Source organism: Pseudonaja textilis, chromosome Z (assembly GCF_049901715.1).
Source record: "Pseudonaja textilis isolate UNSWEBS1 chromosome Z, rPseTex1.2, whole genome shotgun sequence".
NCBI lineage: Eukaryota > Metazoa > Chordata > Lepidosauria > Squamata > Elapidae > Pseudonaja > Pseudonaja textilis.
The window spans coordinates 35,228,107-35,246,513 of NC_142008.1; the positions used below are offsets into that span (position 1 = coordinate 35,228,107).

The 18,407-nt window shown below is 34.6% G+C and overlaps 1 protein-coding gene across 1 annotated transcript in view; it reads left to right on the forward strand.

Moving 5' to 3' along the window:
- Window positions 1-18,407, forward strand: part of HDAC9 (histone deacetylase 9) — a 455,657-nt gene that overhangs the window by 399,622 nt on the left and 37,628 nt on the right. The window contains exons 25-26 of the mRNA XM_087917383.1: window positions 11,148-11,281; window positions 17,610-17,694. Coding sequence (XP_087773509.1) covers window positions 11,148-11,281; window positions 17,610-17,694 — 219 coding nt within the window. The remainder of the gene's footprint in view (window positions 1-11,147; window positions 11,282-17,609; window positions 17,695-18,407) is intronic.

Here is an 18,407-nt window from a genome sequence, read left to right on the forward strand (position 1 = left end):
TGTCCAGTGAATAGCATTGCAATTATTATAATCATAATCATCATGTTATCAGGGACTTTGAAGGTTGCCACTTACTCTTTTTATACAAACAAAATATGGGGTAGAACACAATGTATTTTCCGTTATATGCAGTACAGTTGAACTGTTTGGATTTTGGCTGAAATCTAGTTTTTTTAAAAGCTTCTTTCAAACTTCCCAATATAATTCAACAACATAAAGTGTTTCAAATTTTTGTTACGAATTTCTATCCAAAGTTTCCCTTAGATTATTACTGATGAGGAAACTCAATATTTCTGAATTCATAAAATTAAGCAACAATATCAAGCACTAGATGCACATAACATTGCCAGGGTTAGAAAGATGTAACGTTTAATATTCTATAAAGAAAAAAAATCCACACAACTTCCATTTTTCTTGAACCTAATCTTCCCTGAGCATGGAAGGAGTTGGTTGCATGCTGCTCTGGAAATCTGGCACAAGCAATAGCTGTTCGATACTCACCATATAAAATAGCAGCTTTATATGCTCCACAATAGCAGGAAAAATATAGAGGTAAATTTCCAACTTAATGATATACATGGGTATCATCCCACATAAGTTATCCATCAAATGGGGGGAAGGGGAATGACCCTGTTATTTAATAAAATGGTAGAATAGTAGCAGGGGAGAATTTTTTTAAATTCTACTTTTCTTTGGTCTTTTCCTCAGAGGCATATTTTTTTCAAATGGATCTAAGCACAACAATTGACATAAAGAGTACAGATAGTTCTAGTTTAATGTCCACTCATTCAGCAAGTATTCAAAATTATGACAGTGCTGAACAAAATGTACTCATGACAAGTTTTAATAGTTGCGTCCATCATATTATCCCTGCGTTTCCATGATTGCTATATACTGCTAGCTTCTAACAAATCAATGGAGAACTAGCAGAAGATTACAAATGCTAATTTTGTCACCACAGAATATCACTAGCAATAGCTCCTAGCCTTATATACCACTTCCCTCTCTAGGCAATTACAGAGTCAGCCTACTGCCCCCAACAATCTGGGTCCTTGTTTTACTGACTTGGAAGGATGGAAGGTTGAGAATTCTACAAGAGCACAGGATTCACCTAACAGTGCCATTTGGGGCTGTTGTTATTGGCATCGTAGGTTGATGCAGTCATTTGATATTCCACCTTACAACTGGGTCACTTAGTAATGGAGTTCCCAGTCCCAATTAGTTAGGTATCCAAGGATTACTTGTAAAGAGATAACTAAGGTCTATTTGGTTACTGTGAATGAATTTAAGTGTCCAAGACCAGACCAATCATATTTATAATTCCTCTAGTAGTTCCAGTAGCTGTTGTTAACCATATGAACAAATGGTTGTTAAATGTGGTTTCATGTGATTGCCATTTGCCAACTCCTGCCAGCTTCCCCATGGAGTATATTTATTGGAAGCCAATTTTGTAATTGCAATCACATGACCAGAGAACACTGGTCTTATAATTGTGAGCCATTTACCAAGTGCTGAAATCATTATCACATGACTTTGAGATGTTCATAGCTTTTAAGACTAGCTGAAATTCAGCACCATTATAGCTTTGAATGGTTGCTGAATGAATGATAATTAACCAAGGACAACTTGTATTAAATCAACACCATGAACATCAAATCCCCTCCCCTGAAAAGCAGATACAAAAGTTTGTTATTTTAAAATAGATTTGTATTTTGAAAAATATTTTTCCCTTTCAGACTTTGTGTTATGCATATATATGTGTGCTGCTGAATCACAACCTGGAAATAAATCCTGAATGTAAACTGTATGCACTCACTGTGCCCTTTTCTGGATAATTTCCAGGTTGTGCAAGGCCATGTTGGACATTCAAAATATTATCTTGCATCTTATACATTCACTATATCTTTTTGGCTCAAATATATGTTACATTCATTGTCTTACTCATTCACCAAACACCATAGTTTAGTTTGCTGACACACCCTGAGCAATTCATATAAAGCATATTTTTGATAGCTAGTATCCACCCACATATATTCACTTAGGAACTATATCAGAATAAAAGAACTCATTTGTGTTGTTTGGATCAAAATACATTGTGGAGTTTGGATTTAGAATGGAAGATAATTTGTGTCTTACTGATAGAGGAAAACTATATTTAAGATGCCTGGAATTAAGAAGGAGAAATTAATTTCAACCATGGAATAATACAACTAATGTTAGAACATTAACAAATATGTAGTTATGTTTCAGGCTCAGAAATTTTAGTATGTTCAGATCTATAGAAAATAAAATGTTCCTGGCAAACCTGCTCTACAAATTAATTTGTTTATAGTTTCCCTATTCATATTTTTTATGTTGCAAAAGTATTTTAAAAGTTAGTTCTGCCTCTTAACAATATAACAAAGGAAATCTATATCTGTGCCTATACATCAGTTCTTCCACAGAATATTTTAAAGGCTTGGTGCCTTAATATATGGATGGAAGACTAAAATATTCTATGTATCTTGCTTTGACTCATCTGTGCCTAGTAGCCTTCTGCTTCACTTACATGGCAGAGCAATGTAAACTGCATGGATTAGTCAAGGCTTCCTCCAAGAATCAACACTATTTTGAATACCAAAAATATATATTTTTTAAAGTCAAAATATTTTCATCCCTACACTGTTATAGCTCAGAGGAGTGCAGGAAGATGAAAACTCTAAATGAAACTATAGGTGTAAATGTAAATCTTTATTTAGCAGAATGCTTTCTCAGCTCATATCTTGCTTTCTGAATGCATATCCTAGATCCTTAAATAGTCCTTCCTCTGACTGTGTTTGAGGTTTTAGCAGTTATTACAACAACTATGAAAAACGTATGAGTGTTGAAGAGCCAAAATATGCTCTTTTAATTGGTAAAAATAAACATTTGGGGATTGCTTGGAGAAAATTATTTTGATGTCTCTTAAGAGCAGTTTATTTTTAAAACCTCATATTCCTAAATTGATTCTAGCAATTCATCCTTTAAAAGAGAAATCTTCTCTTTGAAAAGAATTACTAAAAAAATCTTTTGACAATTACAATTTCAACAAATTGATCACATTTCCTGAACACCCAGTCAGTTGTGCTTGTATCTTTGCTTTTTGAAGTCCATGTTGATTGATAACAGAAGGTACAATACCCTGTACTTGGAAAATTCAAAATGGTAAAGCCAGATGTTACATCTGAATATCAATTATAATTTTCTGGGTCTCAAGAGGATTTATAATAAGTCAGGGATCAAAATAGCTTCCCTGTTCAAACTCCAATGGGCTATATTGGTTGGAAAGAACTTCAGGTTTCCATTGACACATATTTGTAATAGAAAAGAAAGTTGCTCAAAAGTATGATTTGGACCTTACAATTAATCACAAGGTTTTGTGGGCCAAATTTCAGTTTCAACACAATTTCCTCAGTTTTGTTGATTTTCACCCATTACTTCTGAAATAAAAATGAAAACAATTTACTTTCCGGCAGTTTATGCCATATGTCAGATAGATCCTGAGAAGTTCAAAGACAAAAGACAAAGTCACTAACCCCTCAAGGTGTGCTGTAATTCCTAAGAAATGTAGCATGTTTCAGAGTCCCTCTGCTACCACAAAGTGGGATTGATTAAACATGGTGGCTCACATCCAGAAGTACTTGCAAACTATGTTTAAAGGCCAATACTTACTAATCAGTGCCAAGAGAGTTTTTCCCCAAAGAGAAAATGTGTATCTGTTTTATGCATGAATAATTCTTTAAGATAGAGGTTTATTTACCTGCATAATTCAAATTTATCAAATTTATTCATCAAAATTATTTATCAAAATTATTGATGTCCTTTTGTTTAGAGTGGTCAGAAAATTTAGGTACACTGATTCAACCAATTTCAAATGTTTATAGAATGCTATGATCAAATCAGATCAAGTCATATTTTATCACCCAATTAAATGATTTTCATTAAATCTGATAACATGAAGAAATTCCCTGTCTCTTTATCCTTTTTGGAAGAGATCATTTTAAAATACAAACTCATTTATGACTTCTGAGTAACTAGCTTGGGGATTGCAATATAGTGGCAATTTTGAAGGGTCATAAATAAATCTGTAGGAAGCAATACCTGTGTAATTGAGTTTTCTACTTTTAAAAAATACCACTAATTAGGAATTTTCAGAAAAATCTGACCTTCAAATTATCTTTATTTATAAATAAATAAATTCTTCCTAATATGTATAATTATAGAGGAAAACAAATGATTATAATATAAATTATTGTGAAGGATACTAGAACGATATGATGCGGTAAGAACTGCAAAGTGGCTTAGTTATGGCCAGCTGAGAAATGTTGTATTTAAAAAATACATAACTATGTCAGCATCTTCATCTTCAGAAATACTGCTTGAAAGCTTGCAGATTATCAGCCAGTTATGATAGGGAACTCAACCTTTCCAGACCTATTTTGAAAACATGATTATCAGCTGTCTCACAAAACATCTGCCCCAGAAGGATTTTTTTACTTTTATCTTATTTTGTGCCTTTGAGTAAGCCTTGATTCTTGGCCACTACCGAAACTCTTGGCAAGCCCTGAAGTTTTCCTGGCAATATTTTCAGAAATGGTTTATCATTGCTTCCTTCTAAGCCTGAGAGAGAGAGACTGGCCCAGAGTCACACAGCTGGTTTTGTGACAAAAATAGAGCTCAGTTTTCTGGTTTCTGTCCTGGGTCTTTAACCACTAGAAGCTGGTTCTTCTGGTGCAATTCACAAAAGATCAATATCAAAAGGAGGGAAACTCCCATGGATGTAGCCACCCACCACTTTAATTTCTAAGGCTATGTTACAGGTGATGGTGGAGCCCAGAGCAATATAGAGAATGGTCATGCCTGATGGTGGTGTTTTTCAGCATGCTAATTTCCTATCCATTTTCTTTAATTAAAAGAATGTCAAAGTAAAATAGTTGGATAACAAAATCATTTTACTAAAACCAAACAATGATGATTTTATTTGGTAGGCACATTTTTGCCATTAGAACTAAGTTTGGGACTAGATCATAGATCCTTTCCCTTATTTAGTGTAAAGTAGTTATTAATATATAACAATTATTTTCAAAACTTATATACAGTTCGAAGCTTTGAAAAATAAAGTTTTTGGCAAATTGCTGGGATGTTGATGTTTCCATTTTTATCTGTTTAATTTTCTATTTTATTTACATGACCAATTTGTAGTTCTTAATATTTTAAAATATCAACTGAAGTGATTTATATTACAATTAACATAAATAATATAAAAATGAAAATGACCAAGCATTCTCAATCCTATGTATTTAAATATGAGTGAAATTTATTAGAATGATTGATCTTCCAAATAAACATGGATATGATTAGGCTATTTATTATATGTTCACCTTGTTAATTTTTATAAGTACTTTAATCAATTATTTGTTGCATATTTAGATGGATGCTACTGTATACTATTAATTAGCTATAAGATCAGCCAAGTTTGGTTAATGAAGTATTTCTTTAATTGCTAGGGATTTGTTTAGATGATTCTAATTAAGCAATTATAAATGAATTCATGCCAACCATTATTGTAAGATCCATACTCATATAATGAAGACTAATTATTTAAATGGTTATTTCATGAAGAGTAAATATTAAAACTGTTTCTATTTATTTAACACACAATTATAATCTAACCCAATTAAAAGTCATACACTAGACTTTTTTCCTAATAACGTTTTAAGATAATGATTCTTACTATTTTAAAAAAACTAAATGGTTTGAAAATCTTAGCCAAAGAAAATTATCTTTTATAATGAGTCCTGAAGAAAAAAATCTTTTAAAGAAACCTTTTTACCTGACATTCTTGCGATGGTATTCATTTTCACGTTATTCCATTATCCTATTCAGGTATTGTAACACTCAAACTTTGATTAAGCTTCATTTCACCAACATAATTTAAATGATATGTTTAATATAAATGTATACAGGAAAGAAGATTTCTATATACAAATGAATGTGTATTGATTTCTTAGCAGGCTATCATCTTGCAGTGCTATGGTGAGTATTTGGAATTTGCAGTATCTGAATAGGATTATTAAATAATTATGTATTACAAATATTCTCATTCTTTTTTCCATGGAATATTTGCTGCAGTTCCTTGGTTTCTCTATATCTGCTAAATTTTGGAAACTTGAGTTGCAAAAAATTAAGTACAGTAAAACTTCTGGTCACAAATGCTTCTGACAATCGGATTCCGACCAAAAAATTAACATTTTTTTTTTCCCGCAGCCTATTTTCCCTTCTGTGCCATTTTTTTTTGTAAGCACCAAATTTCCAAAATTACATTCAGGTCATGACCAAATCAGGTAGCGACCAAAGTTAACGAATTATGGTTGTGACCAGAGGTTTCTACAGTATTGGATAGGAAAAGGTGAAGAGAATGGTAATTGCTCTCTAGGTCCTTCAAAAGCTTTAATCTTTTCCCAATTGCTAGCAGCTCATTGGAAATAAACTGAATTGCCAAGTCCCAAAGTGTTATAATTGCACCAGTGAGTTACCTTTAATCCTGGAAGCAATTATCAAGGCCTGTCATTCCAGTTCATGGGAAATGGTTGTTGAGGAGTTAGCCTGAAATGGAAGCCATCCCCTTCAAAGATAGCTGTCCCAATGAGATACCTGAGGCCTGTCTTATCTTGGATGAGCCTTGCTCTGGTTTACCCTGGACTTGGCAACACTTGTTCTTCCAGCCCACCTGGGAATATATATCATGGTATCAGGGGACTATGGAGTGGAAGAAATGGACTATGGAATAGAAGGAGAGCCAGCCCAGTGGAAAGAGATCAAAGTCAGTGAAATGAGAACCAAGACTGGCTGCTTTCTTGGGGGCACTTCAAACCAATGAGATCAGTGTGATATTATGCTTCTGGAAGATATGCACCAAACTGTTTGGGACCTATTCAGTGGATAAAGCTGATTACATTTTCTGTCTGTCAAAATAATTCTAGACAGTTATGAAGTATTGACCAAACCATTTGTTTATTAATTCAGATAATACCCTTGAATGTCACTTTGAATTCTATAAGGAAGGGAAGCAATGTAAACTGTAATAAATAAATTGGTAATAATAAAGGAGGAAAAATAGCACAATTTTTTCCAATGCTCACAGGCTGATTCTAGAAGAGTGAACTATCATTTCATTCTTGTATGGCTGTATTTATTTAGGACACCAAGCTTGATGACTCAGGAAGTTGTATTTAAAAAAAATGACCCAGTTAATTTTAGATGCTATTGTTGGAAGCATATCAATGAAAATTAATCAAGGGGTCATAAAAGAACCACAAGGATAAAGTGCAGAACACTGGTGGGTGGGAAAACTCTTGGCAACAGCCACTACAAAGGCTTTAATGAGAGAAAAATACATTCTTAAACAAATTAAAGAGCAGTGGGATGATTAAATGGTAAATAATGGTTATGTATTGTCTAAAAGACAGAGACAATAGAACATTTGAGAAGTAATATACTGTCAATTTGCTTTGTATATCAGTTTGTTCCTGAGAAACTCAATGTATCCTTTTGATTAAAACAAATAAATCTCAATGGGCCTGCAGTAGTTAAAATGGGTAGTTGGATTTATGTCCACTTCCTCAGGCATTACAATCAAATTCAATCCAGATACCATCACAAGATGATCCAGATATCATCACAAGTTCTCTGGCCAACTCATTAGGACTTACCCAATCACAGTCTAACTCCAAACAAATGTGAACAACTTTATCTGCCACATGAATATTTCTTATTAGAGCCTTGGGGTGCAAGCCATTCCAATAAAGAGTGGGTCATCCTAAAGATTATTGGCAAATGCAATAAGAGGGGATAAATAGCAATGTTTCATGAACCTCAGCACCATATGTGCCCAAATATGCTCAATGCATTTGCTCTTCTCAATTGTGCTCTTAGTGTCACTTCTGGCATTTTCATTTCCCAGAACACATTAGAAAACCAACATATGGGACTGATGCACAGAGAGAGGTTGCAGAAGAGCAATCTACTAAGGGTTTTCATCACATGTTTATTTCAAGCTGCAGCCAAGGCCTTGGCCAACGTGCCTAACTGGTCCTCAGAAAAAAAAAAAACCTGAGGCTCCCTCTGAAATCCAACCACATCTCTGAGTTGCCTAGGACAGGAGCCCCCAACCCCCATGCCACGGCCCACTACTGGCCTTGAGTGGTTCAGAACCAGGCTGCAGAAATGGTGGGCAAGCACATGTATGCACACATGTGCACATGCTCCATTTGTGTAAGCGGTGCACATGTCTGCCACTTGGATGTGCATGTGTGCTTGCCTGCTACTCATATGGAACCATCACCTCTCCTCCTCCACTAGTCTACAAAACCTGAAAGGTAGAGAACTCTGGCCTAGGACAGACTGCAGAAGTGGCTGCCCCAGAGAATTAGATAGCAATCAAAGAAGAAGCTATCCCCAGCAATGGACTGATGGTAATGTCCTCAAAAAACAGATCACATTGAAACTGTCCCAAGATAAGAATCAGCGTGACGAGTTATGGCTTCCAGAATAAATTGGACCTTCTATCATTTGGGACAGATCCATCCATCCAGAATCCATGAATTCCTGATCTAACTTAGACTCAACATCCCCACTGACAGGTTAAAGTTCCAAGGACTATCAATTTCAGCCATAAAAGTCCACTGCTAACTGTGCAATGAAATAAAGCAGTTCATGTAAGGATAACGCTGAGCAGCAGGGATATATTGTATATAAGATATAATTAGCTTTCATCAATGTTCAGTACATACTGAACTCCAAACCAATACACTGACCTCACCCAGCAGTTTCACACAATTATTGAACAGGAGGAGAGAAAGCATCAAACTCTGGATTTAGATAATCAACTTCTTCCAGAGTTCTCATCAGTTTCATAATTGAATTATCCCTCAGTTATCTCTGATGTATTTTATAGGAAGACTTTTCATATTATAAGGGTAACCTGCTTCTGACCAAATATTTTAGAATAGTTCAGTCAAGTAAATGAACTCCATTTTGTGAAGAAACAGTTGGAACTGAGTTGACAAATGTTGGCGCCCACCAAATTTAAAAAAACGTCTATTTAAGGCTCAACAGAAATCTTGATTTTCCATTAAAAAAAAAGAGTTTCCATTCCAAAATTTCCCCTGAATGGTTGCAGTTCACAGAAAATGCCACACAAGTATAAATCTTTCATACCACAGGAAAAAAAAAGCCTTCTTTGTAGCACATTCTGCCCAAATGGAAATGGCTTGAGAAACCATAGTCACAACTGGCACAATAGTACATGGTAACTTTTGGAAGGCCTATGCCAGGATCTGTAGCTGGATTCTTGAGGTTTTATGTTATTTAGAAGGTGAAAACTAAAGGAATGCTCTTTCTGATTTCCTTACCTTTTTTAAACCCAACTGGATTAGGTTTTGGAAAGTTTATTATTCTGTGATAGAAGAGAGCAGGGCATCTGCTCTAAAACTGGTGCTTCAGGAGTTGGTTTTGCTTTGACTTTTCTTTTTTCCTTAACTATTTCTAGAATTTTATTTTCACTGTTCTGATGTTTGATCACTGCAGGGATTTCTGTTAGGGAATTAATGTTTCTTGAAAATTCTTGGAATATGCAAGGTCCAAATTTGTCCTAAGCTTTTTTTCATAATTCTGCTGCCAGTGCTGTTGGTTAAAACACAGGCATTCTCTATAACCAAGTCACATGGATAACTGTATATAATTAGGTTGATAAATGTGTAAGATTTTGTTGGCTGTAAGTATTAGTAACAGAACTGTATTTTCAGATGTACAAGTATTTTTCCCTATTGAGAAATTGTCCTGCTAGGAGGTATGAGCAGTGTCCTGGATTTTTTTCTAAAATGGAATTGTCCAGACTTACTCCAGTTCAAGACTAGACCAGTTGCCAGGACTATGTGAAAATAGTTCCTCTGAGTGTAACCAGAGTGTATTTTCTTCATCACTGATCATGCTTAGACCATTTCCGAGGAACAAGGGAACAAGGCTTTCTCTTCAGATGCTATGATTTCTAGTAGACATGAATGCTGGCAGTTCTCCTTGAAAAATTAACATCTGGCATCATCTTCTGAGTTAAGAGTCAATATTCCATGCTGATATTTTCTGTAAGCCTCAAGTAGAGTGCTTCTGCAAAAAAAACAAAAAGCAAAAGAAAGAAAGAAAAAGATCTGTAATTTACTTGCTGCTGAGGAATTCTCAGCACTTTTCACAGAGGAGATTTCTGTTGAGTGTTGCTGACTACCTATTCAGATTTTTTTTTAATATCCTTTTTACTAATCTGCCACAAATATATTTTCCTTATCACTTTTTTATTAATATAATTAGAATAATTATGTCAGCTAATGGGCAGAGTATACCTCTGAAGAATTTCACAGGCTTCTGTGCTGTGGGCTAATTGCAAGAGGGCGGTTGTCCCCATTATTGTACAACAAATGGCCCAAAAGCATAAAAAGTTTTGGCTTCAATGCTATGTATTTACTTTGGATTCAGTCAATCCTTTGGTGTAGATAAGCCCAAAATTATACTGTAAAGTTTTTGAATGCCTGAATCTTTAGGTAGTTTTCATTGTTCGCTGGGGTTCCATTCCAACTTAACCACCCCAAATAACAAAACAGTGGGTTGAAAAAAATTACTTTATGGATCCACAAATGCACATATATCATTTTACACATGCATGCAATTCCATACCAAATAACCAAAAGTCCTCCCCAAACAGAATCACATGCTTCAAACCACAGATATGAAGGACTTTATTGCACATAGCAAGATATTGTTTGATATTGATTGATAACAAGATCTTACAAACCAAAAATTGATTGCTAATAAAACTAGTCAATAAGGGTCACCTCTGTCAATATGTGTCCCCAATTTCATGAAGTTTTCTTTGATAAAAAAGGCTTCTGTTTTTCTACATTATTTTCAGGATATTTGTAGATGGCATGGGCTGGTGGATCTGAATCTAAATTATTGTTTAAAAATGAAGATGCTATCATTGGTTCATTCTTCATGTTTCCAATACCTTCTAATATGCAGTGACTATTTCATACCAATACTTCTAATATATTGATTTGCACATTTTATTGACATGGCAGGTTTTGCTCACCTCGTCAAACAGTTGTTGACACTGGCAGGTGGTCGAATGGTGCTAGCCCTGGAGGGAGGACATGATCTTACTGCCATCTGTGATGCATCAGAAGCTTGTCTAAATGTTTTACTGGGAAACGAGGTAACCAGCATATTCAAAGTTAATAAAACAATGAAAAATTCCTGGATATTTGTCATACTATGCTGGATTTATAATCTATTATAGAAATAGGGGTAAAGGTCAGTAGAATTACTTTGCCTTTGTAAGCACTTATAAAAACCGTTTGTGGGGAAATTTAATATAGTGATAGTGGAAAACCTGTTTCATCAGCTATTCATAGAATGGAAAGTCATTTTTTTTTTAAAAAAATGATGCCTTTTTTAAAATAGAAGTCATTGCTGCCTACATGGATCCAGCCCAACAGACAAAGCAATATTTTATCCATCCCAAAGACATTTTTTTCAGACATCTGATCTTCCAGTGATTAATTTCCTTTATTTAAATGAAGATATGCCAAATCATTGCAGTTGAGAATTTCATTCATTTGTGACCAATGAATTAGCTACTTAGCTATTAACCACAGTTAGCTAAAAAGCTGATTTCAGCTTATAGAATCAATAACAAAGTGCCAAAGGATAGGACTAAGTCCTGGTTTTCATAACTTGGGGATACTTCTTTGTATGCTATCAATATCACAATTAGAACTCCTTTTGGTAGAAACTCCACTTTCCAAATTGCATAAACATTGCACTCACTTTCATTAAAAAAAAAAACTGGCAAGGCCAGCACTGACTTCTCATGATGGCACATGCAACTGAACTCAAATTAGAAAGGTCAGAAAGGCACTCTGCAGTTTGTCAAATGTATTTATTCATGTGCTGAGGATTAGAATTCATAAACATGAATGCAGCAGGCTTTGAAATACTTTTGTATTGCTATTGTTGTTCTTGGCTTCTCTGTCCATGCAACAATATGCTATTCCATCTACACAACTTTTCAGTAGATGCACACACACACACACACACACACAGAGGCACACAGAGGTATGCAGATATATAGATATACATATGAAATAAACCACTGTAAGCAAAACAGTTACTTCTAATATTCACAATGAGCAAATCAGATTTGAAGACACAGACTAATTACAAAAAGAAGTGCTTCACTAAAATTTGCTTTTGAATCTTTGGAAGAAAACATCCCAGAAAAAAAACAAAACATACATGTACAAATATAACCGATTTTTGCACAGAAAACAATCAGTTGAGAAGCTATGTTGTGCTCTACTTAGCTGCTGCTATTCATTTTATGCAATAGTGAAAGATGCCTTATGATTTAAAAATTTAAGGAAAGCATATAATTATACAAATATAATTTATTATGTATTATTTATTACATTTATATGGCACCTGATTCCAACTGATTCTGAACAGTTTACCAATGATTTAAACATGAAAAATATGATGATAATGATGTTATCGAATAAACATTGGGTAAAACATTGGGTAAAAAATTCCAAAAGAATAAAGAATAAAAAAAATTACAGGTACTTGTCAACTTACAACCATTCATGTAGTGACCAAAGATACAATGGCACTGGAAAATGTGATTTATGACAATCATTGCACTTAATGATTGTCACAGCATTCCCATTATCATGTGATCAAAATTTAGATGCTTGACAAACAACACATTTTAAAATGATTGTAGCATCCTCAGATCATATGATCATACTTTAGGACCTTTCCAGTTGATGTCAGGCAAGCAACATCAATGGAGAAAGCCAGATTCACTTAACAGCCACTTGATTTACTTAACAAACATAGCAAAAAAATCATGAAATGGAGCATGGTTTACTTAACAACTACCTAGTATTAGCATACCATTTTCACAGTGCTTTACAGTCCTCTCTAGGAAGCTTACAAAGTCAGCATCTTGCCTCCAACAATCTGGGTCCTCAGCTTACCAATGAAAATTCTAGTTCTAACTGTGGTCATTAAGTCAAGATGTACCTGTAATACTATATGAGGCCTATCACTGCATAACTTGCGACAGGGGTAGTCAACCTTTTTATACCTACCGCCCACTTTTGTATCTCTGTTAGTAGTAAAATTTTCTCTAACTGCCCACCAGTTCCACAGTAATGGTGGTTTATAAAGTAGGGAACAAAACCCCTACCGCCCACCATGAAAGCTGGGATGCCTACTAGTTGGCGGTAGGGACCAGGTTGACTACCACTGACTTACGAGTTATTTGAATGAATTTTTAACTGTGCTACAGTTATAAGTTAAATCATGGGAAAATAATGCAACCAGCTTCTCTTGGTCCTCAGAATTTTTGCACCTCAGATAACCCTTCCTCTAAAGCCACTGTTTCTAGCATAAGCAGGTTTAAAATGTCCTCTGTTACATGAAAGTGCTCTCTCAACCTTCTATTCCAGCTCACTCATGGAATCTCAGAACTATTTGCTTGTGAAGTTCATCATGCTATAAAATAGCATCAGCTTCCAGTTCATCTCTGGCTGTTCTGGTTTAATGGATACCCTTTGAGTTGGTGTAGCCAGACCAATAACAGTTTTTATCCATCCATTTAACATAATTTATGATCTTGTATTGTTGATTACCATGTACCCATACATAGTGTAGTTCTTGCACACTCATTTGGATTAGCTATTCTAAAATTTCAGTAAAACAAGCAACAAAACAATCTACTCCTGAATTCTTTTTGTTTAATCAGTAGAAAAGACACAACAAGATCCAATTCTGTTGCCCTGGAATATTATGCCTCAGTTATAATGCATTTAACTTGGAAGGGAGTCCATTAATTTCAATGTATTTGATTTCCAAGTATGTGTGCTTTGGACTACAGCCCAAATTTGGAAATTATACAGAAACCTAACTTGGATCTAAATCACACTTGCATTCCTATGAAGCCAGTGGGACCAACTTCTAAATGTAAGCTTTTAAGGTTACAGTATTACACTGAGAATCAGTTTGCTTTTTCCCAAGAGTATTTATGTCAGTTTATTATCACATTTTAAAGCTAGAAAGGACATGGATTGAGTCTATACGGATGTCCAAAATCCCAGGTTTCCAGACATTTGTTTGAAGTGGGAGAAGGACATCCATGGGTGCTGACTCCGTTCCTGACCATGTTATGCTAAGTGAAAAAGTCCAAGGTGCAATTATTCATTGGTTGATAAATTATGCTTAGAATATTGTCATAGGGTGGAATCTTGTGTTGACAGGATGCCTTGCCAAATGTACAAAGGATCTCACTTCATGTATTAACTTCTGATGTGGAAATGTCAGGAGCGAGGCTGATTTGAATAGGCATTCTGGAGTACAGTTTTTTTTAAAAAAAGACCTGGGCCTCTTTTGCTATTTCAGTTATATGACTGCTGAGTAGAGCTTGGGTGAAACCAAATTTGGCAGGAACTAGTGATTGTTTCTCTTTAAAATCTCTTTTTAAACTTCCCTAGGGAGCCACTAAGAGGGATATTCTTTTTAGAAGTGTGAAAAGATTAAGCAGTTAGCTCCCTTCTGAAATCTGAAGTAAAAATACTGAATTCTTAATTGAGGTATTTGGGGTAAGGGAGATTAAGCTACTTCAAGATAATATGATGCACTCAGTTGGTGATTTGAAAGCAAATGCATTCATTATATAAGCAACTATCAAAACAGAGAGACCTGTTGTTTTAACTAATTAGAAGAAAAGCTTGAACTGCAAAGAATAAATTGCTTAGATGACTAATTGCTTGACATAATAGCATGAGATAAGTATTTTAAAGGCAAGATTTTTCCCCCTGATAATCTCTTACTTATCTTACCAGAAATTATAATTGAAGAAAAGTTCTTTGTGATTTAGAAATATATAGCATTTGACTTGAATGGAACATTTGCTAAAGAAAACTGTAGTTAGGTTGACTTTTAAATTCTCATCCTAAAGCTGAAATTTAGGGCCAATTAGATTCCATTAGATAAAATGAGAAAAGCCACTTCTGCCAGCTGATTTAGGATGACATGCAATTGGAAGAGCAAAACATGTGACAGTTATTACATTTATTGTTGTGTTTTTCCTGCTAAAGAAAAGTGGAACATGAAATTTTCTCCCTCAGGTGCCAGAATAACTTGATTGCTTTTAGTCTTTTGAACCTTGACTTGGGGAGACAGGAAGGAAACACCTGCTGCCCAGAGGCTGCAGAATGCTGACCATGGTGAGACTCTAACTGCATCTTCAAGTTATTGAGTAAAGGCAGTGAAAGTGACACTGGAAAAAATCCCCTAAAAGGAATAGATTTAATCCATGCAATCAAACATTATATCTTCGTAGAATTGAGAATGAATCAAATATCAACACATATGGTGTATATAAGTGCAAGAGCTCAAATCTCAGGGCAGGAATAAGAATTTTTGAGACATTGGAGCAGAAAGGAGCTGAGTCATGGACAAACGGACCCATCCTTTATAAAGTATTTTATTCCCTCTCAAATTTCCCATTTTTTTTATAAAACTGGGCAACTGCATGACGGTGAGCTCACATTTCTTTATAAAGGCCCAGTGTACCTTGGCTCCCTTCACCCAGTGCGCTTAGAGATGCCATTTCTTTGAAAATGCTTTTCTCATACAGTACATGCCCAAATTTAAAAGCAAATAGAAGAAAACATAACAGAGGCCAAATGGGTTAGCTTCAACTGTTTACAAAAATATCCTTTGGTGTATCTTTTCAAGCATATCTGTCAACTGGTTCTGTTGCTCCTGCACTGACCTTAGTGAGTTGTTTATGTAAATTCTTTTATAAAGATGTATTTCCACTCTTTCAGTTTTTGTGCTCTTTGGCTCCAGCACTAATAGAATGCCAAGAAGCGTAGGAGTGAAGGTGATGTTGCAATGTCTGTCAGCTATAGAGTGATTCCTTTTGTTCACTGCTAGGTCTCATGATATTTTCCAGGGACACCCTCTTGTCTATTTAGTTTAATGATTTTAAAAATGGATCATTGCCATCAAAAATTATTCTCTGCAATGCAGATTCTCTCCTTCTCAAAGAAGACATGATTTGTTACAATCCCTGTTTTCTTTTTTAAGTGGTTCCTAACAAGAGTGCATCTGGGTCAAAAAAGGTGAGAGTGTAATGATTCTACCTCAGGATTCTGATGAGGTTTTACTGACATGGTGCAGAAGCTGACAGAGGAACTGAGGCCAAAGTTCTAAATCGAATTGTTAGCTGTTTGCCAAAGCTGTAAAGGTGACACAAAGGGAGAATTATTAAATATACGAGAATAATTATATTATTATGTACTATATTAGCTTAGGTTCAACTTGCGTATTGGTTAAATTATAAATTGTATCTATTATACTCATCCATTAATATTATCAGAACCGCCAATATGCACATATGACACACAGTAATGTTAGCTTCGCATCTGGATTTGCATTCTTGTTGCTTTAGGAACTAAATTTATTATCCTTTTGGTGAAAAGCCTCCCTTTTCAATAAATATATTCTTATGTTTAAAATATTGCTTATTGCAACTATAGCTCTATAAATAATGCCATTCCAATAAATCTACCATTTTTATCAAGAAGGAATTATATCAGTCAGGAATTTGAAAAATAAATCTAGAACACAATTATTTTAGTTAATATCCAATTCATCTCTAGAATTAGGGCCAGATTAATTGGAATAACATTAAATATGGTTACTGGACTTTTACCTTCCCAATTTAAATAGTTTCAAACCTGCAAATACCAAGTTCTCTTTAATTTTGAAAGTATTTTTACTTGCTTACTTACCTACTTACAGTAGAATTGTACCACATTACAAAGTTGTGTATGCAGATGACAAGCCTGTGACAATTTTTCCATAGTCTAAGTAAATACATCTACAAATGCCAAATGGTTATACAGGAATATGAAGACAAATTTCAACATTACAAGCCATAATTGCACTATACATAAGATGCTACATTAACATAATGTTTTACTCACAGGTATAGTGTAATGTACATCAAATTAATGTGCAAATTTTTCATTTTTTATTTTAATCATATTAATTGTGGGGGGGATGTTTATATTGTATGATCTTTTCAATTCTAAAGCAGCTTCAGTAATGTTTTGTTTTGGTGTACAGCTGCACATATAGACATAGTGGAATTTGATTTGTGAGTAGCTTACCAAAATTACAGAAATAACTAACATTTTTAAATGACTATTACATAGACATGCACCTGCTCAAGAGTCTCTGTAAATTAGTCTTGCAGTCATTGGAAAGCCCCCTTGGAATTCAATTACATGGTTGAAAAATAGAAAGCAAAAACTATGTCTTTCTATGGAACAGCAAGGAAGAGTCACAATAAGTTATATCTCTGGCTGATAGTTTCAGAATTCAATATTTTTGATGTGCTTTTGTTTCCACTGAATTTTCAGTATATTAATACCCTTTTCTATTTTATTTCTTTTATTTTTTTCCAGTTGGAACCCATCTCTGAAGACATTCTTCATCAAACACCTAATGTGAACGCAATGGTTTCTTTGCAAAAATCCACTGCAATTCATAGTAAGTTTCAGGGATTACTCATCTCTAAACATTTAGTATTGCCATTATTAACTGAACTGTCTTTTAGGATACGTAAACAATCCATTTTTTCTCACTGGTCATGACATAAACTAAAAAGCATCATATAATCATCTGGTGAATTCTTCTTTCTCCCTCCATTAATAGAAGTTTCCAAATACCGTTTTTCTTTTTTTGGTCTTTTTGAGAGCTCTCCCATAAACTGAAGCTTTCAATACCTGGGCAACTGTTTCTATTGAAAGTGGATTGTTTATATATATTGAGGAAACTCACATTCAAAGATGCGTGATAGGGCTCATTTTAGAGTCCATAATCTGTAAAGCTGGTGGCACATTTGAATTTTGAAGGCAAATTGAGGTAGATCAGAAAGCAACTAATAGTGATTGCTTCTCAGCATTGGCTGCAATGTCATAGTATATTTTCTATCACTTGTAATTTACCTTTTATTTTTCTGGATATATGGGTACTCACCATTTCTGTTCTCTAAAAATACATACTGGTCATACAGTATATAAGTTTCCAAAATATTCCAAGTATTACTGTAATATTGTGTTGGATGTATATTTTGTGTATATTCGTAGATATTGATTCTCAAATTGCAAATGGAGACATGGATACTCTTTTTCTTATATACATTTTTAAGTGCTTTGGTTTTATTGTATTGTGAACAGTTGCTGGGGTGCATCTACAGTTTC